At 44.1% G+C, this 22,478-nt stretch overlaps 1 protein-coding gene across 14 annotated transcripts in view; it reads left to right on the top strand.

Annotated features, from left to right (window-relative positions):
* The window catches only part of gyg2 (glycogenin 2), an 84,081-nt gene that overhangs the window by 14,254 nt on the left and 47,349 nt on the right, over positions 1–22,478 (top strand). For 12 of the 14 annotated variants that reach the window (XM_067985711.1, XM_067985701.1, XM_067985707.1 and 9 more), the window contains exons 2-6: positions 8,224–8,368; positions 11,106–11,280; positions 12,427–12,589; positions 15,814–15,940; positions 18,722–18,944. In XM_067985711.1, the coding sequence (XP_067841812.1) occupies positions 8,224–8,368; positions 11,106–11,280; positions 12,427–12,589; positions 15,814–15,940; positions 18,722–18,944 (833 nt within the window). The remainder of the gene's footprint in view (positions 1–8,223; positions 8,369–11,105; positions 11,281–12,426; positions 12,590–15,813; positions 15,941–18,721; positions 18,945–22,478) is intronic. The other 2 variants (XM_067985704.1, XM_067985702.1) reach the window with 2 other exon arrangements.

Raw genomic sequence — 22,478 nt, 5'->3', positions numbered from 1 at the left:
AATCATGCCCCCTAGATTTAAGTATATGGAGAGTTCGGCACTGTCCTCCAGCCTTTATTGATGCGTTTGAGAACTTCCTCCCAAACAGCTTGGGAATAGCTGGCTTGTTTGGGGTCAGTGGTTTGCGTTCCACCCTCTGATGTGCCAGCTTTGTATTTAAACATGAGCGGTAGGGATTGAGACAAGGTGGTCAGCCTGTGGAAATGTCTCCCTGCAATACGTTCTCTTGCCCATGATTTATATACCCTATTTTTAACTTCCAGTAATTTACTTGGTACAATCCTGTTAGCATTTTTCTGTGTCAGCTCAGTCGTTCATTTGGCAATTATATATTTTTTTGAAGCTTTCTATCGTCTGCGTGTCCTGTTGGATATTTTACTTTGAGATTTGTGGCTTATCTTTGGTGCCCTTCAAGTTGTGCAAATTTGTTTTCTCCCTTCTGTCGAGGTCCTTAGTTTCTGGACAATTGTGTGCCATCTCTATGATGTACTACGTTACAACAGTAACTATACTTCAAAAGGTAATTCATTGGCTGTAAAGCACTTTGGAAGGTCCTGAGGTCGTGAAATGTGCTATATAAATGCAAGTCTTTCTTTTACTCCAAGCTCACGTCCTCCTTTGAATATTTGTAGATCCTTTCCAACCAAAATGTTTTTGTGATCCTCTGAGATTATGAGGGCTTATGGTACCTCGTCGCTAAATCAGGACACTTTTGACACTCAGCCATTCTGTACTTAATTGCGAATTCCACGGGTGGATTAACTAACTTTCTGACATTTTAGACCAGTTAAGTGGCCAGTTAGCTGTTTGAGAAGCTTTTAAAGGATCATTATTGCCAGTACATTGTGATTGGCTGCTAGTATTCCATTGCGCATAACAAAATCACATTTCAAAATAGGTTCCTGTGATCTTATTTGTGATTTATTCCTGACAAGTTATTTTGGCCATTTTTTATATAAAAGAAATAGAAATTTTGGGACAAATATTGGTGAGTCTGCCCTCTGTTAATAAATGAAGTCCAGCAAATCATGTGAACCATTGAAGTAAATAATAGTACTACTCTCTCCAAATACTTGCGGCATGTAGTATTTAAAATAGGAGTAGAAAGGAAGTGCTTTATTTAAAAAAAAGAATGAAAGCATTTTAAAACCTCAATTGTTGTCTTTAATCTCTGAATAATTTTCAAAACAACTTTGGTATTTAAAATGTTGCCTTTGTTCAAGGATTTTAAAATTTTTTAAGTCACTAGAAAAGGGCAGAGGTTCCTTGCTCTTGCTTATAAAATTACAAAGCAGAAATTGGGCTAGTGCCAAACCAGACTGGAGTATGTGCGTGGTGTTGCTACAGTTCCTTGCACTGTTGAAAAACATTGGGCGCACTCTGCATGGGCATGTTAGGTCCACTTACAATAGCCAGAGTCACTCCCTGAGTTCTGCTCTTGGCTGTGGGCCTCCAGGTGAGGTGCTCTTTCCTCCCCGCCCCCCAGGCAGGGGAAAAACTCAACATAAGTGCTGCATGTTTTCCCTGACTAGCTCCAGTGGCATGGGCCTGGAATAGTGACTGCCACATTTTAACCCCTCCGATGTATCTCGTGTGCTCACGACACACTAACTTTCATTGATCACGGCTGGATTCTGCATTCCTCAGGTAGACAGATTTCACAGCAATCTGATATCACGTGACTTTACTCTAAATTTATACTACCAAGTCACGAATAATTAAGATGTATGGTACCTACAGTCACACCGCCAGGATATTTGAAAGGTGCAAGGGGAAGGAAAGGAAAGAAAACTGCTGTGGCACATGGTACGGTTTAATGCAAGGGCGAGGCAGAGAAGGGACAAGCTGGGCCACTTTGTTCGGCTGTATCATGTTTAAAAGAGTGAACAGACCACTAGGATATTGCAGGCGTGGGGCCGAGAGGGGGGAGAAAAGATGAGGAGAAAAAGGAGGGGGCAGTTACTCTGCATTAATGCAGGAATTTTTAAAGATGCATTCTCGGGATGTGGGCGTCACTGGCAGGGCCGGCATTTATTACCCATCTCTACGTGCCCTGAGAAGGTGGTGGTGGGCCTCCTTGAACCACTGGTGGCGGTACAACGGATGGGCTTGCCAGGCCACTTCAGAAGGCAAGACTGGGTAAGGTTGGTAGATTTCCTTCCGTAAAGTACGTGAGTGAACCAATTAGATTTTTACAGTCACTTTTACTGATGATGTGGAGATGCCGGTGATGGACTGGGGTTGACAATTGTAAACAATTTTACAACACCAAGTTATAGTCCAGCAATTTTATTTTAAATTCACAAGCTTTCGGAGGCTTCCTCCTCCCTCAGGTAAATGTGTGAATTTAAAATAAAATTGCTGGACTATAACTTGGTGTTGTAAAATTGTTTACAACTTTTACTGATGACAGCTTTTTATTTCCAGATATTCTCTTTAACTGAATTTAAATTCTCAAAACGCCATGGTGGGATTTGAACTTGCGTTCTCTGGACTATTAGTCCAGTAACATAACCACTACACTACTGTAGCTCCCTACGAAATGTTCAGTTTAAAATAAAAACAAAAAGTTAGCGTTTCAGATATAGCCCCTTTGACATCCAGTTTTGATAAAGGGTTATATCTGAAACATTTAGCATTTTTCCTTTCTCCACAGATACTGCCTCACCCTGCTGAGTGTTTCCAGCTTTTCCTGTCTTTGTTCCTGATTGTTTAGTGTTTTACAGCTGTTTTCCAGTACGTAGGTATAGTATAAATTGGTCTGCTAAAGCTTGGTGTAGAGCAGGATGTTTGACAACACAAGGAGTGCCAGAAGAAATCTGCAGTTTGTTTGCCCACGAGTCCAGTTGTTTTGCTCTAATCCACTGTGTTCTCTGCAAAATGAAACACGTTTTCAGCCCATTTCATATGACCATTGTGTGTGTGCGCATCAACGGAACAATGCTGTATGTACGTTCTGGTGTGGAGATGCCGGTGATGGACTGGGGTGGACAAATGTAAGGAATCTTACAACACCAGGTTTTATTTGAAAATCACAAGCTTTCGGAAGCTTCCTCCTTCGTCAGGTGAGTCACCTCACCTCACCTGACGAAGGAGGAAGCCTCCGAAAGCTTGTGATTTTCAAATAAAACTGTTGGACTATAACCTGGTGTTGTAAGATTCCTTACATTTGTACGTTCTGGAGCCTGGAACTGGTTTTTATATTGCAGCAGAGCTGAATGTTGGTATAACTCTGGTCTTGTATAGGATTTTACAGCACAGAAACAGGCCATTCGGCCCAACAGGTCTATGCCTGTGTTTATGCTCCTCCCGCCCTACTTCATCTCGCCCTTCATCAACATATCCTTCTATTCCTTTCGTGCGTTTTATCGAGCAATTGCGACTAAATTGAATGCCCTTAATGTTACATCCGGGTTTCACATCTCCAAGCTGTGCAGCGGGCATACTCCGCACCGGAATGATGTGCTGGGAATTGGAGTATTTAAAGGGCCATTGCAAGTACGAATTTTGAGGGAGAAAGGAGGAATGCGCAGAGGTGCAGCATCTCACTTTAGCAACTCATCTCTGGAGTTGTTACTCGCTGATGTCAGGAACAGGAGGGAGATACTGTACTCGGCTGATTGGAGAAAGTGTCCTGCCTCTGCCACCAAGAAGGCCTGGCTGGAGGTGGCAGAGGAGCTGAGCAGCAGGAGCACCATGGGAAGGTTGTGGGTACAGTGCAAGAAGCGATTTTAATGACCCAGCCAGGTCAGAAAAAGTGAGTTCAGATACAGATTCACCTACGTCCTGTGGTATACGTTACCCCTGCCCCCCCCACCCCCTGTCTTCACTCTGTCTTGCCAAGCCTACTCCATCACATCACTCCTCACACCCACTTAAGTCTCATCGTCAACTTACCTTCACTTTCTGTGGACTTCCTCACCTCCCCAGTTGTGAACTCACCGCTCCCACTCACCCCAATCCTGATGCAATGTGATGAATCTGTCTGACAGTCACCCTCTGATTCATCTGCTTCATAGTCAGCCTCGCCCAAAGCAATGCATCCATCAGGTGAACACATCACCTTCACTCACTCAGACGTTTGTTCTTTCTCCCCTTGTAGGAGAAGAGAGCGCAAAATGCACGCGAGAGGAGTAGGACTGGAGAGGGGCCCACCACAAATAGCGGCCCTGTCAGAGGCGGAGGAGGAGGCGTTAGATCTCAGCCACACGGTTGAATGCCTGGCCGGAGATGGTGAGACTGGCAACCCGCAAACGGCTGGTGACAGAACTTTAACATCAATTCATGATGCGTGAAGGATGTTATCAGTGATTGATCTGTTGTACACCTCAGTATGCTCATCACATCATCTCTTCACTTCTGCAATGATTCTTAATATTGCTGTATGTTCTCTTCCAGGGCCTTCAAGGAGTGCTGAAGAGGCACACGACGTGGACGAGGGTGATTCCTCAGAGGCGCTCCATGCCTCTGAGGGCGCACCGTCCTACCATAACGAGCCATGCACCAGCGCAGATACTCACATCTCAGTGGGTCCTTTTGGAGAGTTAGTTGGGTTGTCACCTGGTGATTCACCACAAACAAGTGAGCACAAGCAGACACTGGTGCAGGGGCAGCTGTGGAGAGTCCGTGTCAGTGGGCTAACTCCTCTCCAAGCTCTGCTCAGCTGAGCCCTGGGGGCCATCCTTACAAAGGAGAATGATCAAGGTACAGATGGACCTTTGTGACGTACTGGAAGACGTGCCACGCTCACTCTCCACAATAGCGGAGAGGCTGGTGGAGTCCACCTCCAGCGTTAGTGGACTGGTGGCGCAGGTAAGTGCGGGAATGTCTGCGATGGAAAGAATGGCAGCCTCCATTGAGCTTCAAGCACAGCTCACAAGTGAGTCCATTCAGGCCCTGACAACGGCCGTGCGGACTCAGGGTGACCAACATTCTGCCGCCTTAAACAGGCAGACAGATACGTCATCAGTCGCCTTACAAGGCATCACAGATGTCCTCCAAGTTGTTGTCCAGCAGAGTGGTAAGAGTGATGTGGCTATGGCCTTGGAGAGGGATGATGGCGAGTGAGGACTCCACTCAAAGCGCTCCTACGTCTCACCCGTTTCCCGCCCCCCCCACCCCCCCTTTCAACCGGTACCAGCAATGTTGTCTCCTCTCCAGATGGCCAAGTCTGCCCTCGCACAGGTGCAGGTGGAGCAGTCTTTGGCAGAGCCCTCACGGGCTCCGAAACCCAGAGGGCATAGGCTGAGTGCATCTCAGCAGTCAGGGCAGGGACCTGAGCAACCTGCCACTACCTCTGCTGAAGCCACAAGGGATGGATTCTGTTGAAGTAGTAGGAAGAGGAAGGCAAAGGTTTTGTTATCACTAAGGCTCTGCACAAGGGTCTCTGACGAAATGTCATGTTTTTCATTTCTAGTTTTTTTTTAATATATATTCACAATAAATGTCATACTTGTCACCATCACTGCCACGTCTTGTCCATTCTTGAGTCCATTTCGTGAAAGTGCCCTTGCATGTCCCTCATCATGAACGGCAAGACTTGATGCTTCTCCTTGGGCGCATTTACAATGGGTGTATGTATGACTGTAGGACTGTTTTGTGCAAACTGAGTTGGGGGTGGGGTAGGGTTGGTGTTGGCGGTGGTCGTTCCAGGTGGTCTGAGTACTTCACTATCTTCACTTTGCAGATCTCCTTATGAGAATCTAAGTGACTCCCTGGCATCACGAGCAGCCAGGTGTTCAGCTGCTCTGCCAATGAGTTGCCCCTCGATGTTGATGGCAGGTGCGGATGCTTTGTGAATGCATGGGACCTCATCCACCTGTAAGCCTCTCTGAGCCATGTTGTGCAGGACGCAACACACGACTATTATTCTACACGCCCTCGACTATAATTCTACACGCCCTCGCTGGTGAGTACTGAAGCGATTTCCCCCCAGGTCGATACAGGCACCTGAAGCACATCTTCAGCATTACTATGGCTTGTTCAATAACAGACCTGGTGGTGATGTGACTGTCGTCGTACCGCTGGTGGGGTTTCTCAGGTGTCATGAGCCACGTCTGCAGGGGGTATCCCTTGTCTCCAAGGAGCCAGCCTGTAAGTCTGTCTTGTGCGTAGAAGAAGGCCAGGATGTTGGATTCGAGCAAAATGTAGGAATCATGCCAACTGCCAGGGAATTTGACGCACACCTGCAGAAACCTCTTCTGGATGTTGCACACCAGCTGCGCATTGATGAGCGATCACCCTTTCGGTTGATGCAGTCCTAACTCACGTGTGGGTCCTCGGATTGCTACATGTGTGCAATCAATTGTGCCCTGCACCCGCGGAAGCCAGTGAAAGAGTGGAAACCCACTGCCCTCTCAGTCTGGCTGATATCGTCAGTGGGGAAGTTGACATAGTCGGATGCCCTGGCAAACGAGCCATTCGTGACCTGTTGTATATACTTGCGTGCAGACGACTGAGAGATCCTGGTAATGTCTCCAGTGGCGCCCTGGAGGCGAAGAAATTGAGGGCAGCGGTGATTTTAACTGCGATGGGCAATGCGTGCCCACCAGGCCCAGCCGAAAGCAGCTGTACATGAAGTAGCGTGCAGATGTCTGCGACCACCTGGAAACTGAGTCTGAGTCTTCATAGGCACTGCTCATAAGAACATAAGAACATAAGAACATAAGAAATTGGAGCAGGAGTAGGCCAATCGGCCCCTCGAGCCTGCTCCGCCATTCAATAAGATCATGGCTGATCTGATCCCAACCACAAATCTAAAGAACACAAGAAGTCGGAGCAGGACCCGGCCACATAGCCCCTGGGCCCTCTCCGCCACCCACAGGGCATTGACCGATCCGAACTCAGCTTCATGTCCAATTTCCTGCCCGCTCCCCATAACCCCTAATTCCCTTTACTTCTAGGAAACTGTCTATTTCTGTTTTAAATTTATCTAATGATGTAGCTTCCACAGCTTCCTGGGGCAGCATATTCCACAGACCTACCACCCTCTGAGTGAAGAAGTTTCTCCTCATCTCAGTTTTGAAAGAGCAGCCCTCAGAGGTGTCCAGGAAGCTCAGCCTCTGTAGACCCTCTCACGAGGGTAGTGCCTCCTGTGCCCTTGGCCCCTCCGTTGGTCCCTACTCTGCTCTTCCCCAGGTCCTTGTGGCGCACCTCTGTCTTGTGGAGTTGCAACACCCAGAACTGCACGCTGTGCCTGCTGCGGATGGTACTCCTGCCTCCTCCTCTGATGTACTGCTGAATAAACCCATTGCGCCCCCATCCTGATGGTGTCAGTTTGAGGGGGTCCTCAAATCTTGTGTGAGCACAAGATTTCTGAGTGTGAACCAAGAAATCTCAGACAAACCTTTGGCTGGTTTAGTCTGAGAGAACTGATTGCCCTGCTGCAAAAACTCACTGTTTCTTCACGTCAGTCACTGGTTTAAAGGTCCAAATGGGTGCTGGAAACAGACGAGTTGCAGCCATGGCATGTTTCAGAGGCCACAGGAGGCACGTTCAGAAGCAGTTAGAAAGGCTTGTGTAGTTCAAACCACAAAAGTTTAACTAGTTTAAGTATCTCAGTTGGCCCTTTTTAAATATTGTACTTCTGGGTTTCAGAAGTGCGCGTACCCAGGTGCGTTTGGGTCAAACCCAGAAGTCGGCAAGTTGGAGCCGGGATACGGTCCCGTTCCCAAAACTGGCAATGTTCACTGCCCACCCACCTCCAACCCACCCGTTCTTCAGGGTTAAAATTTATCCTGAAGTGCCTGATGAAGCGAACATAAGAGGCCTCGATCATTTGCGTGAGAACTTTGTTACAAGAGCTGTTTTACGAGCAATTGCATGATTTTTCTTAAATGTTACTATCCTGGTCCTGGGTAAGTAAATTGTAAATGGTGGAAACCTAAAATTTTTTTTAAAAATGGAAAATGCTGGAAATGCCCACCAGGTTTGTCGACATTTGAAAAAGGACAAGTTAATGTTTTGGTTGCAAACCCTTTGTTAGAGTGTATGTCAACCTATCGTTTTTTAGATGCTGATGGACCTGCTGTGCATTTACAGCATTTGTAATTTTTTTCTTTATTGAGAGAAAGATACTGGCGAGACCCTTCATCAAAGCTTGAAGCTGGAGTTTTTGTTTCCCTCCCCCCCCCCCCCCCTCTTTGACTCCCTAACCTAGACCTGTTATTAGATGCATCTTGCAAAGGAAGGATATTTAGTTTGTCTTTGCTCTCTCTATTCTAGTAGTAACAGACCAGGCATTTGTGACTCTGGCTACCAATGATGTTTACTGCCAGGGTGCTCTGGTACTCTGCCAATCTCTGAGGCATCACCAGACCTCTAGACGGCTAGTGGTTCTAACTACACCGCAGGTCCCCAGCAATATGAGGTAAGGCCCCATTTTTTTTTTTAAGTAGTGTCTATCATTTTACCATTGTTGGGTCCAGTGCCCTTGATGGACGCTTTTCTTCCTTGTAATTCAGGTTGTCTTTTTTGATTGCAGAAGCAGTTTGAGTGTTAACACCACCTGTACTGCTTCTAATTTCTTCATTTCTACATTTAAATGATTGTGTGTACACACTTGTGTCCTTGTTAAATCTGCTCTATTGCAACATCCCTCCAGTGCCTGTAATGGAGCATCCTGCATTGAATACAAAGTCCACCTAGAGAGACTGGTTAACCTAGGAGAAATGAGTTGAGGGCTCTGGAGAGGGCTGACCACAACTGAAACCAAATTTCTCAACTTAAAGGGAGAAGGATAACCTTTTAAAAGATAATTCAGGTGCTCTGTTATTACAGCAAGTGTTCCCAACCTAATTAATTCTTAAATTGCCTCCATCTTGCTTCTACCAACAAATGGTTGAATCTCAGCCACGCACTTCATGCTATAATATGTTAATTCCTGAAAAATCTTTAGTTTGAATGCAGCCCTGATTGATGGGATGAACATCTCCACTCTCTGGTCTAAAGGATCTATGTGAGATGAATTTGGGCACTCTGTCCAGTTCCTAGTGGGGATGGGCCTCAGCACAAAACGGCCCTTAAATTTAGCACAATTGCTATTCATTCATAAAGGGGGATGACTGAGATTTTGGACTTGAGGCATATAAGATGGTGTAGAAAAAGTAAGTATTGAACACTACTTTGAATTAAACCAGTACTAACATTCAAAAAGAGAGACTGGTTAAACCTAGCTTTGAAAAGGGTACAAATTTTGTTGAAGGGCTATCAACTTCCCTGAAGGCCAAGTGGGTAATGCCATTGCCCAGTGTACTTAATCATACAGCGGATGGTCCAACTCCTTGTTCAATTCTTCATCTATGTTGATCTCAGGAGAGACAACAGTTGGGGTGCGATAGTTACCTCCTTCCTCTGGGTCAGGGAAGGGAGGGGGCTTGTAAAAATGGGCAGCATACCATTTGTGGATGTTGGATGAGGGTAGGATCAGTCTCTACTTTTAAGCCCTCTGTAGTCAAATAGCTCATTGACACATACTCATTCATAAAGACTGCTCACCTTAGGTGAGGTACCAGAGGGTTGTCAACATCCATGGACCTTTACCCCAAATGTTGGTGCCTTTTTAGGAGGGTCGGGGAGGATATTGAGGTGGAGAAAAGAAGTTCTGCAAAAATTAACGGACAATGCCTAATTTCTATCCAAAAATGTCATTGCAGCAAATGATTAGTTGGTCTCCCTCCACAGTCCTTATTTGAGGAAACTCTGGCTGTCATATTCAGTTTTTAAAAAAATGTATTACGTTAGATAATGATGTGGAGCTGGAGAAAACTTTGGAATCTCCGGTGACTTGGGGAAAAACTTTACTGGATATCAGTGGACAAGTCTGATTTTTCGCGGCGTAATTCACACTCCAGCAAACCTGGGTAACCAAGTGACTGTTTAACTCTGCACTCAAGGGGCAGGTTTCTAGGTGCTGACATTGTCTGAGAGTCCCACAGGCAGGGGCTTCAATGGTACTTTGTGCGAACTTCTTCCCCTCAACTTCTCAAGTCTTGATCATTTGAAATGAGAGCTTTAAACTGGAGCCTATTTTAACATACTCTGAAAAGTAAACACTGCTCCGTGTGTTTAAATTGGTTTGTGATCGGGCGGGCATCTTGTTCCTAAATGTTTCCTCGACGATACCATCTCTGCCGTGGTGTTCCTCACATCAAACTCTCGTGCAGTAGAAGAAAATGCTAAAGATTTTGTGAAAGTATATCATGCAGCTAATTATATTTTGAATTGTACTTCCCTGTTTCCCCATCCTCTCCTCCAAATCATATCTGCTTCTTTCTCCAATTCTAAGAATACAGAACGCCCCTGGAGCTCACCAATAAAATATTCTACAGTGGCCTGTACAGTTGCATATTTTAATGTTTATAGATTATATTTCGTGGAATACTTTGATATAGTTAAACTATATAAATGCTTATTAACTCATCAATGTTGATGGGAGGTCGTTCTGACATCCCATCCCTTCAAACAAAATGTGCGGACTGATCCTGATAAACTTAAAGGGGAGGAATAGAACGAGTGTTTGTTTTTTATGCACTTTTTAAAAAAAAAAAAAATACATGGTGACCTGGAAATTGATGCTTGGGCTGGACCAGATGTTGATCCAGTGGTGCTTAAGCCAAGAGTTAGCAGGAACTGAGTAACATTGTGTAATAGATTCTAACTCTTCAGGGCAGGCACCTCCCAATTGGAGTCCAGCCCGATTTGAAGTGCTAACTTCCATGTCGCCCTACAGAACTGCTTCCAGTTGTACGTGTAACCTAGATGATTGGAGCGACTCTTCATAATGACCCCAGTGTGAGGAAACCAGAAATGGTGGTTCTCTATAGTAAGGGAAAACTTTCTGTACTAATAGGTAGGAAAGCTTATTTTTGTTTCATGGAGAGCAGCAGGAGAAAGGAGTTGCAGTCTATAGCAGGAGAAAGGAGCAGCACTCTCTCTATATTGAAAGCATTCAGGGCTGGGAAGTCCTAACGTTCTGATTGAAGTTGTTCCGTTTTTATCTTTGACCCCCTGCTCATCCCAATTCCAAGTCAATATTTGTTCACGTTGATCAACTGCAGTGTGAACGTTCACTGCCACCCTTTGCTTTATCCCTGTACAAAATCCAGGTGTGTCCTTGAGCGTCTATTTGACGAGGTCATTGAGGTCAACGTACTGGACAGCAGTGACTCTGCCCACCTGGCCCTGTTGACAAGACCGGAACTCGGTGTAACGTTTACCAAAATACACTGCTGGCGTCTCATTCAGTATTCAAAGTGTGTGTTCATGGATGCTGACACTCTGGTGAGTTTGGTGTTCTCTCAGTATGAAGTGCAGCTGCACAGGGCAAGATTTGATGATAAAGGGTGGGATAGGTAGAAGAAATTAAAATATACATGGGATGTGTTCTGTGCATTGGGGTTAGTGTTTACATTTTTTAAAATTGAGAAGTCAGGATGAAAGGCCAAGGCCCGCAAAATTGATGAGGAGAGAAATCCCAATAAATTGAGATGTGATGAGTGTCAGATGATACCAAGCTGGGTTTTAAAAGACTAGATCGTAAGAGAGAAAAATTAGTCCTCTTGTGTTCGTTCCTCTCCTACCCTACCGCCACCCCCCCCCCCTGCCCCCCAGGTGCAGGACACCTGAGGTTAGGATCGGCCAGTGGCTCTAGGGAAATCCAAGTGCAGGCCTCTCGTATGGAAAATAAGAATAGATTTGTGCACAGCTGCAGTCCTCTGAGATTGGGTCCGTCTGACTGTTAATCCCCAGCAGCAGCCAAAAGACCCACATCCTTCAGAGGTTGTGGAGTTTGAAATCAAGATCTCACATTTGCCCAAATGACTTTGTCCTTCCCGGTCATTGAGGGGAGGGTTGCAGGGACAGGCCGTAGCTCCAGGTTTCACTGAGGTGCCAAGTGAGTGTTGCTGAAGGAAGTTGGAGTAGGGGGCTGGAAATGCCCCTCTGACCTCATGAAAATAATTATGCTGGTCTTGCACCCACTACAAGCACAGCCCAACCGGGTCGTAAGAAATAGGAGTAGGCCATACGGCCCCTCGAGCCTGCTCCCCCATTCAGTAAGATCATGGCTGATCTTCGACCTCTCATGGGGAAGCCCCAAGAAACACTGGCAGGACGCAAAGGGGAGAAGCAGTGAAGTACCAAGTCTCTGCCCCTTTTTGCTTTGTCCTGGATGTGGGAATCATCGATTTCTCCAAGGGGTCCAAGTAATGATGTCCTGGGAAACACAGCAGAGACGTGGGTTCTTCTAACTGTCCCACATGCAACTAATTTTTCTTGGTCTCTCAACTGAATTCGTGAATTATTTTACTAGAAAATGTTTAAACCCGCTGGGGTAATTGCACAGCACAATTACAATTTAGTCACTTTTAACTTTCTAAACTGGAATGTGCACCTCAGAGCCTCTTTGTTTTTCAATGTCATTTACAGGTGTGTAGCAACATTGATGATCTCTTTGAAAGAGAAGAGCTCTCTGCTGCCCCAGATCCTGGCTGGCCAGACTGCTTCAACACTGGGGTGTTCGTATACACGCCTTCCATTGAAACCTATAATCAGTTACTACAGTTTGCAGCCGAGAAAGGTAGTTTTGATGGTAGGTCTAATTCCAATCCAGCTCAGTCTCACTCATCCAGGCTTTATTGCTGTTAAAGGCCCAGGACGTGCAGAGATGACGCCAGTCTAGCTGGTCCAAAGCAGTCCTGGAAGTGATGTGTTTATATCTCAAGTTTGCTCCACTAGAAGCAGTCTATTGTTATATTTCCATCTGTTTTCATTCCAGGGCTAGATGGAAACGCTCTGTGTAAGTTACCATTATGACTTGTATTCCTGGCTGTTTTCACTAATGGAACTTTAAGTTGCTTTTTGTCATAGAAATAAGTGAAACATAAATAATTTTTGGCTATTCAGATTTTTTTTTTGGTGAATTGCTATGCTCATTGGGGAGAGGAATGGCATAGCCTAGGTTGCTATTTTGGCAACAAATATTGGAATCTGCTGGATGCAGAACAGAACTTCCCCGACACTACTTCTGTCTGAAAGTGCGACCCTTCCATTTCCCGCACCTCCACCGTTGGTCTGGGAGAGATGGCCAGTTTAATGCTAAATTATTGACTTTGTGCAATGGGTTTAGGTTCACCCAGAAACTTGATTTTGAATCTGTCCAGAGTTTTTTGGCTCAAGGCCTTAATCTGGCACTTTGCCTGTTGGCAAGACTGAGATCGGAAAGCCAACTCTACCATCCTGTTGCTACGATGTACGGTGCCATTACACTGTTATCTAGGAGCTGTGTTGAGACCTGATTTAGGAGTTCAGACAAGGTTTGGACCTAGGCCCCATAGGTGAAATGAAAATGTCAGCTTTGGTTCAGTGGTAGCACTCTTGCTCAGAAGGTCATGGGCTCAAGTCCCACTCTAGAGACTTGAACACCTAATCTAGGCTGACACTCCAGTGCAGTACTGAGGGAGTGGTGTACTGTCAGAGGTGCCGTCTTTTGGATGAGGTGTTAAACCAAGGCCCCGTCTGCCCTGTCAGGTGGATGTAAAAGATCCCACGACACTATTTGAAGACGAGCAGGGGAGTTCTCCCCGGTGTCCTGGCCAACATTTATCCCTCAATCAACATCTAAAACTGATTACCTTGTCATTTATTTCATTGCTGTTCATGGGACCTTGCTGTGTGTGAATTGACTGCCACGTTTCCTGCATTACAACAGTGACTAAATTTCAAAAGTACTTAATTGGCTGTAAAGTGCTTTGGGACATCCTGAGGTTGTGAAAGGCTCTGTAGAGATACAAGTCTGTCTTTCTTGTCATGTAGCCCTTCATACCACCTAGTTATCTCTAACTGGATCTTTTATTTGAATACTAGTGGTTTTCCCATGGCATTGCTCATAGTAAGTCAGAACTTATGCTGCTCTATATAAGGATGAGTGCTATACCATGCAAAGCACGGTGTACTTACTATCTTGCTTCTAAAATGCAGCTGCGTGCAACCTGGTGTGTCACTTGAAGGCAACAAGGCCTTAATGCTGAGTCTTTGAGTTCAGACTCTAATTGCTATTGGGCAGATCCTTGGGGCAATTGGAGATCAGGAGTCGAGTTTATTTTTTTCTGAAGTCAATTGGAAACTATTTTCTGTTGCTGGGAAATTTTCTCTGTAGACTGGAAATGAGGAGTGAGGAGGAGGTTCCCTAATTTAAAGGTTATTGGCGTTAGCCTTTATCAAGGTACCGTGCTTTCTCAATGTCCATGTAAACCACATCCACTGCATTTCCCCCATCCACTCTATCCATCACCACCTTATTTTTGTTACGCAACAGCATCGAGGGATGTGGAGTTAAGATACAGATCAGCTATGATCTGATTGGTGGAGTATGCTCGAGGGGCTGAATGGCCTACTCTTGTTCCTATGTTCCTCAAAGTACGAACTCCATCAGGTTTGCTGAGCATGATCTTCCTTTCTGAAATCTGTGTTGGCTACTTCCAGTTTTTTTTAATCTAGATATTTAGTAATTTCACCTTTTTTAAGATTCCAATTTTTTTTTCCTTCCGCAGATGCTAAACTAATTGGTCTGTAATTACCTGGGTTAGCAGAGACCATGTCAACATTTAAGAATAGGTTGGATAGGTGGTTGAAGGAAAACAGAATAAAGGGATATGGGAACAGAGCAAGCACATGGGAGTAGGACTTTGCTCGTGTGGAGGTTAAACACCAACACGAACTGGTTGTGCCAAATATTTCAATGCTGTAATTCCATGTAAAGTCCTCCAGATTGTTCAGGTTGAAGTGATTGCGCTGTTTTTATTATTGCTAAACATCTAGGAAACGATGCACTTTAAAAAAAAAAGTTTGCTGGTAGATGGTTTGTGTAGTTTTGTTCCTGAAAATCATAACTGGCTGTCAGCTTAAAGGATAGTGACAATTTCTATTGTTAGCTAGTGGATTCTGGAGAAGAAAGTGCTACTGTTTTCCTTGAATAATGGTGACAGAAGATGGTCCCTCCAAACTACTTTGACCTGGAGGGGTGGAAGAGAAAGATCGTACTATGTGGCCAGATTTGAGTTGAAAGACTGGCTTTGAGCCCCTCTGCAGGACTTTAGCTCACAAGGCAGGTTGGCACTTCTCTATAGTACTGAAGAAGTGCTGCATTGTCAGAGGTGCTATCCTTTTGGATGTGATGTTAAAGAAGGTTCCATCAGCCTGTTTCAGGTGAAAGTTAAGATCCTTGATGCCGTTAGTAGAACAGTAGGGTGTTCTCGTAGTGCCCTGGGGAACATTCCCATATCAACTAATACCACCAAAAACACAAATTAACTGGTCATTCATCTCATTGCTTTTTGTGGGATGTTTCTGGCACAGAATGGCTGCAAGCATGTCTGCATACCTTACTTCATTCTCTTGCATGAAGTGGTTGCACAAACAGAAGTATTTTGTTGATCTATAAGTTCCATTGGTGACCATTTTAAGAGGTACTAGTGAAAAGTTGCACGTCCAATCCCTACTCCTTCCTCTGCCTCTCCACCTTTTTTGAGAGAGGGGTAAATATGGTGACTAGTCGCCTCTTGGGTCTACCTACTGGGAGCTGGTTCCATTGCAGTAGTGGCCTGGGAGCAAGTTCAATGTCTGCCCCATTTGACTGGGGAATAATGTAAAAGGGGCAAGGCGGGGGTGGGGGGGAACCCACCACTGTTCCAATATCTGCGATGCTCTTACTTTGTTCTCCATTATTAATAAAGATTCAAGTAATGTTTTTCTTTTTGCCTGACTGCCACAATAGCAAATAACAATTTTGATGTCTTTCTCCCCCCTGAACATTAGGAGGAGACCAAGGCTTGTTGAATAGCTTCTTCAGTGGCTGGTCTACAAAGGATATCCACAAACATCTACCATTCATCTACAACCTCAGCGGCATCGCCATATATAGCTACCTCCCCGCCTTCAAGCAGTAAGCGTGGTTTTATCTGTCGTTTATTTTAAACAAGTCCACATTTTTTGCTGTGAAATCCTTGTTTGCAATGGTAGTCTTGCACAGCTTTATAGTGTGTGTTGGATGCTTCAAACAATCAGTACTGAAAGCATGCCATTCAGTAACCCCCTTTTAGGGTGTTTTTTTTGTTGTTAAAACCCTGCATAGTCATAGCATGTTACAGCACAGAAGGAGGCCATTCAGCCCATTGTGCCTGTGCCAACTCTTTGAAAGAGCTATCCAATTAGTCCCACTCCCCTGCTCTTTCCCTGTAGCCCTTCAAGTATTTATCCAATTCCCTTTTGAAAGTTATCATTGAATCTGCTTCCACCACCCTTTCAGGCAGTGCATTCCAGATCATAACAACTACCTGCATATATGAAAAAAAAAGTTTCCTCATGTCGCCTCTGGTTCTTTTACCCATCACCTTAATTCTGTCTCCTCTGGTTACTGACCCTTGAAACTGTTTCTCTTATACTCCATCAAAACTGTTCATGATTTTGAACATCTCTATCAAATCTCCTTTTAACCTTCTCTGCTCTGAGGAGAAGAGCCCCAGCTTCTCCAATCTCCACATAACTGAAGTCCCTCATCCCTGGTGCCATTCTAGTAAATCTCTTCTGCACCCTCTCTGAGGCTTGACATCCATTCTAAATTGTGCCCAGAATTGAACACAATACTCCAGCTGAGTGTTTTATAAAGGTTTAGCGTAAACTTCTTCGCTTTTGAACTCTGTGCCTCTATTAATAAAGCCCAGGATTCCATATGCTTTTTTTAACAGCCTTCGCAACATGTCCTGCTACCTTCAAAGGTTTGTGTACGTGCACCCACAGGTCTCTCTGTTCCTGTACCCCCTTTGAAATTGTACCATTTAGTTCATATTGCCTCTTCTCATTTCACACTTCTGTGTTAATTTTCGTCTGCCCATTTCATCAGTCTGTCTATTTCCTCCTTTTTGTCTGTTACTATCCTCCACATTGTTTGCTACATTTGAGTTTCGTGTCCTCTGCAAAATTTGAAATTATACCCAAGTCCAGGTCATTAAAAATATCACTAGCATAAGCCGAAGATCACAGGTAGTCATCCTCTAATGCCAAGTCTCTGTGAACGTGGATGGTGAGTGGTAGCTGTTCACTTGAGTGTGGAGGCCTGCTGGAAGCATGTGTGGACATTAAGTGAGAAGGTGGAGCCTGACCACCTTCTCACTTGATGTCCACACATGCTTCCAGCAGGAACTGTAGCCTTACTTCCGGAGGCAACCCCCCCCTTAACATCTTCCTTTCTCCCTGCCCAAGCACAAGAATGCTAAGGACAGTTATAGAGCCTTGGGTGAGATCAAAACACTAATCTACAAGGCTATGGACCAAGAGCTGGAAAGTGGGAATAAGCTGAACAGCTTTTTTTCGGCCAGCACAGACACGATGGGCCGAAAGGCCTCCATCTGACACGTAAATTTCTATGATTGTACGAAGAGACTCAGACCTTCCTGACCTGCATGGTCCAGTGGCACACAACGTAAAATGGCTTTACCCAATGAACCACCATCTTTCCCCTCGGTGAAAATAAGGATGCCCACGAGGTTGAATGTTGATATACTCTGATCTGCTTGTTTTTTTTTTAAAAAAAGACTGGTCCAGGCTTTACCTGCATTTCTCAGCGGACCTTATCTAGACAAACGTGGGTTTTTGTTGACAGGAAATTTGGCAGCGTGACCCCATACTCCTTTCCTATCTGGGGTTGGACAATAGAGCTGCCAATGAAACCAACTACTGCCCTTCCACGAGTGGATTCCTAATGAACGATCTAATGCGGTGTATGCAAGAACACTCTTTCTTCCTACCATTACGTGGCATTCTGAAATGGGATAAGAAGTTGCCCATTATCCCAGATGAGCATGGATAACAGTTTCAATGACGAGCTCGTTAACACTCAAGTGAGCTCATGCCATTTCCCTTTATTTTGGTGGCACTAATCTGCCTCCCTCAAAGGACCAACGTACTTTGTCGCCTTGATGGAATTAACCCTTAAATATCCTGAACGTGAGTCGATATCAGCAACATAATACAATTTAAACCCAAAATCCCTGCTCGGTTATGTATAAGAAAGACTTGCAATTAAATAGCGCCTTTCATGACCTCCGGACCTCCCAAAGCGCTTTACAGCCAATGAACTACTTTTGAAGTGTAGTCACTGAAACAACGTAGGAGACGTGGCAGCCAATTTGGGCACAGCAAGGTCTCACAAACAGCAATGTGATACTAAGCAGATAATCTGTTTTTTAGTGATATTGGGTGAGTGATAAATATTGGCCAGGACACCGGGGAGAACTGCCCTGCTCATCTTCAAAATAGTGCCATGGGATCTTTTACATCCACCTGAGAGGGCAGACGGATTTAACATCTCATCCGAAAGACAATAATGCAGTACTCCCTCGGTACTTCATTAGCCAATAATCTCTAGTCGTTAGACGTGTATTTTCATACACAACAAGCAACAAAATATTTTAAAGGACCCTCCTCATCTTCCTCCCATTCAAATTAATCGCTTTATATTCAATTTTAAGAGTTGCCTTGACCATTGTTTAAATGCGGGCATTTTATTATCTGCCGTTGTAAATCTTCCCCTTTTGGGTCAACAGAAGGCTACATTTTTCATGATGCCCTTTGATCCATTGTTACTTCCCGTTGTGCTTTATGTGAAATGTTTACTGTGTTTTATTCTTAAAATCCCTGTTTTCTATACATTCTCTGCCTCTTACAGGTTTGGTTCTACTGTAAAAGTGGTTCATTTTCTGGGACCAACAAAACCGTGGCATCACAAGTACAATCCTCAGACAAGGAGTGTTATACAGGAAAATATGTCCCCCTCGGACTCTATGTTTATAGACTTCCTGAATTCCTGGTGGGGCATCTACAGCACTTCCATTTTGCCGCTGTTGGTACAATGTGAGGATGAAGAGAAAAAAAGTGTCAGTCATCAAATGGTAAGCTAGAAATAGAGAACTTGTATTTTACATTCTTGATAAATCCCCAAGTGCTTTATGGTCAGTTACAAACTTAGGATTTGTTTTTTAGATATTTTCTTGGACACAGTGGTGCTGGTTAGTCCTGTCAGCAGTTTAAGTACCTCGTGTTTAGGGGTTTGCCCATGGCAAATATGCTGTCTAATATTCAACTGGTAACATATCCCAGGATCTTTCACTATGCTCTCAACTGGATATTTGTGTTTTTCCCACTTTTGAAAGTGGACTGAGAAATATTTGGTAAGGCAAAGCCTGATACGAATCCTTAACCTGCTTTATTTCACAGCAAGTGAAAATATGGAACAGTTATTACCAGACTTGTTTATTTCAATCAGTGCAACTGGTCTTTGCACAATAATACAAAATAATGAACACTCCACACTTCCCTACATCTTGTTTGACTTGCCAAACTAACTCCTAACTACTGTCCTGAATTCTAACCCCCTCGCAGCCTTTTTCTGGGCCTGACCATCTTTGTTCTTAAAAACCTGCCTGGTTGCCTGTGTCTCTGGTTCTGTGTTTTATCACCTTCTGTTTGCAGCCAGAAACGGATCAGAAATTTTTCAACACAATGAAGTGTTTAGTGGTTGCCGAAATGGTAACAAAATTGCTAATGACAGTTTATGGAGGAAACAACATCAAAGTTAGCTCATTAGATCTTAACTACCCATCTTCTCAGCTTTTTTTAAAACTAGTGTGAATACACCATGCATTAAAATATAATCTTTTTCGGCACAACAGCTCATCCAAAAGACAGTTCTGACTGTACTGAAGGGGGTGCAGAACAATGTGGAAGTGTCAGCCTAGATAATATGCCCAATTCCTGCAGTGGGCCATGAACGCATAACCTTCTAACTCCAGCAAAGTGCCTCCAACTGAACCAAACTGTCACTAGAGCTGCATATTAAGTTCTTTAATTGTTTTGTATAAATGTTATGAGCAAGCTTTATCTAAAGTGTTTTTTTCACTTTTAAGGAAACCCACAATCATATGAATAATAGACATTTGCACTAACAGGAAGTACGTAGAAGTTACAACACGGACACAGGCCATTCGGCCCAACTAGTACATGTTGGCATTTACCTACCACACAGGAAAATAGTTCTAATCGCATTTACACACACTGTTTCCATATCCCTTCAACCTCTTTTCCTTCATCCACCTATCCAATCTAATCTTGAATGTTGACATAGTTTCTGCCTCAACCATTAAACCTGGAAGTGAATTCCACAGCCTCAACTCTCTGTGACGAGGATTTCCTACCTTCTGTTTTAAATAACTTGCATTTACTCTTGTATCTATGTTCCTTATTCTTGACCCATCAACTACTGGAAGAAGTCTGTTTCTATCTACCCTACTCCATCCTTTCATAATGTTTAACATAACTCCCTGTTATCTGTGTCGTTCTAACAAAAACAAAATCCAATTTTTGAAGTCTGTCCTCGTATTTATATTTCCTTGTACCGGGCAGAAGCCTAGTGAATCTGCGTTGTACCCTCTCTAAAGCCTCACTATCCTTACTATTGTGTGGAGCCCTAGACTGCACACAGTATTCCAACAGGTCTTAAGGTTTTATACAAGCTCATCATTACTTTTTTTATATTCTATACCTCTTGTGATAAAACCTAGAATTCTATTAGTTTTTTTTTATGGCCTTATCCACCTGAGGTGCTGCCTTTAATGTCCTGTGAACCTGTGCCCCCAAGTCCCTCTGCTCTTCCACAACACTGAGCCGACTTCCATTCAGAGTATAATTACTGATTTTTTTTTTAAACCAGAATGTATCTCCTCTCACTGACATTGAATTCCATCTAGCCCATTCACCCATCTTTTTAATATTATATTTTAAAACTATTAACTATACCTCCTAATTTGGTATCATCTGCAAATTTTGACGCAACTCCCTCTAGGCCTATATCCAAATCACAGTGAACAGAAGTGGCCCCAGAACTGAACCCTGAGGGACACCACTACCCACTTCCAACCACTGGGAAAACTTCCCTTAACTCTACTCTGTTGTTCCTTCCAACCAATTTTTTTGAATCCAGTTTGCTATCCTCCCTCTAATTCTGAACTCCCTAATCATCTTCTCTAGTAATTTCCCGTGTCAAAGGCTCTCCTAAAGTCCGTGTACACTACATCCGCTGCAGTTCCCTCATCCACCATGTCTGTTCCTTCCTCAAAGAATTCTGAGATTTGTCAAGCATGACTGTCCCTTTTTGAAATGTGTACTGGCTGCTTTGAACTATTTTCTCTACAACTAAATAAGTGATAATTTCATCCTTAATTAATTAAAGACTCTAAAATTTTCCCTATCACAGACGTTAATCTACAAATACACAAATCACTAAAAGTAGTGACACCAGTTAAGATGGCCATAAAAAAGCAAACCAAGCACTGGGGTTCATTTCTAGGGAGAGAGAATTGAAAAGCAGAGAAGTTAAGTTAAACTTTCATAGAACCTTAATTGGACCACACTTGGAGTACCATGCACAGTTCTGGTCTCCATATTATAAAAAGGATGTAGAGGTACTGGAGAAGGTACGAAAAAGATTCACAAGGATGATACTAGAACGGAGAGGTTATATCAATCAGAAAAGATTGAACAGGCTGGGGCTCTTTTCTGTAAGAAAGAGAAGGCTGAGGGGGGACCTGATAGAGGCCTTTAAGATTATGAAAGGATTTGATAGGGTAGACATAGAAATGATGTTTCCACTTGTGGGGAGGCCAAAACTAGAAGCCATAAATATAAGATGTGAATAATAAATCCAATAGGGAATTCGGGAAAACTTCTTCACCCAGAGAGCGGTTAGAATGTGGAACTCGCTACTACATGGAGTAGTTGAGGTGAATAGCACAGATGCATTTAAGGGGAAGCTGGATAAATACATGAGGGAGAAAGGAATAGAAGGATATGCGGATAGGAGGAGATGAAGAGGGGTGGGAAGAGACTCGTGAGCATAAACACCAGTATGGACCATTTGGGCCGAATGGCCTGTTTCTGTGCTGTACATTCTGTGCAACGGGCCTATAATTACCTGGATTAGCTCAGCTTTTTTTTTCAAATAACAGGTACTACACTGGCCACTCCGCAGTTCTCTGGCACGCACCCACATTCGATAGAGCCTTGAAATATAATTTCTCGGGTCTCTGCAATTTGCTCCCTCACCTGTTTCAGGATTCAAGGATGTATCCTGTGGGGGCCCTGATGCTTTGCCTTCCCTCAGCTTCACTGGGTTAACGAGGAATCTTCCTCTTATCCTTTGCAATATCCCTCACCTTGCTCTCCACCACTTCAGGATTCACCTCCTCTCCGATAACCTTCTCTTTTTTTGAGCGAAGGCTGATGCAAGGTACTTTTTAAATACCTCGGACTTCTCTCTTGATCATCCGTCGCAAATTAACAATCCTCTGTTCTCGGTCATCCCCACCTGGCTTCGAACAATTCGCCTTTTACTTTGCGTATTTGTAAGATACCTTGCTGTAAAAAGGGTA

This window comes from Heptranchias perlo, chromosome 6 (assembly GCF_035084215.1).
Source record: "Heptranchias perlo isolate sHepPer1 chromosome 6, sHepPer1.hap1, whole genome shotgun sequence".
Taxonomy (NCBI): Eukaryota; Metazoa; Chordata; class Chondrichthyes; order Hexanchiformes; family Hexanchidae; genus Heptranchias; species Heptranchias perlo.
Note: the sequence above shows the minus strand (reverse complement) of the source record. Positions and strands in the feature narration are given on the sequence as shown.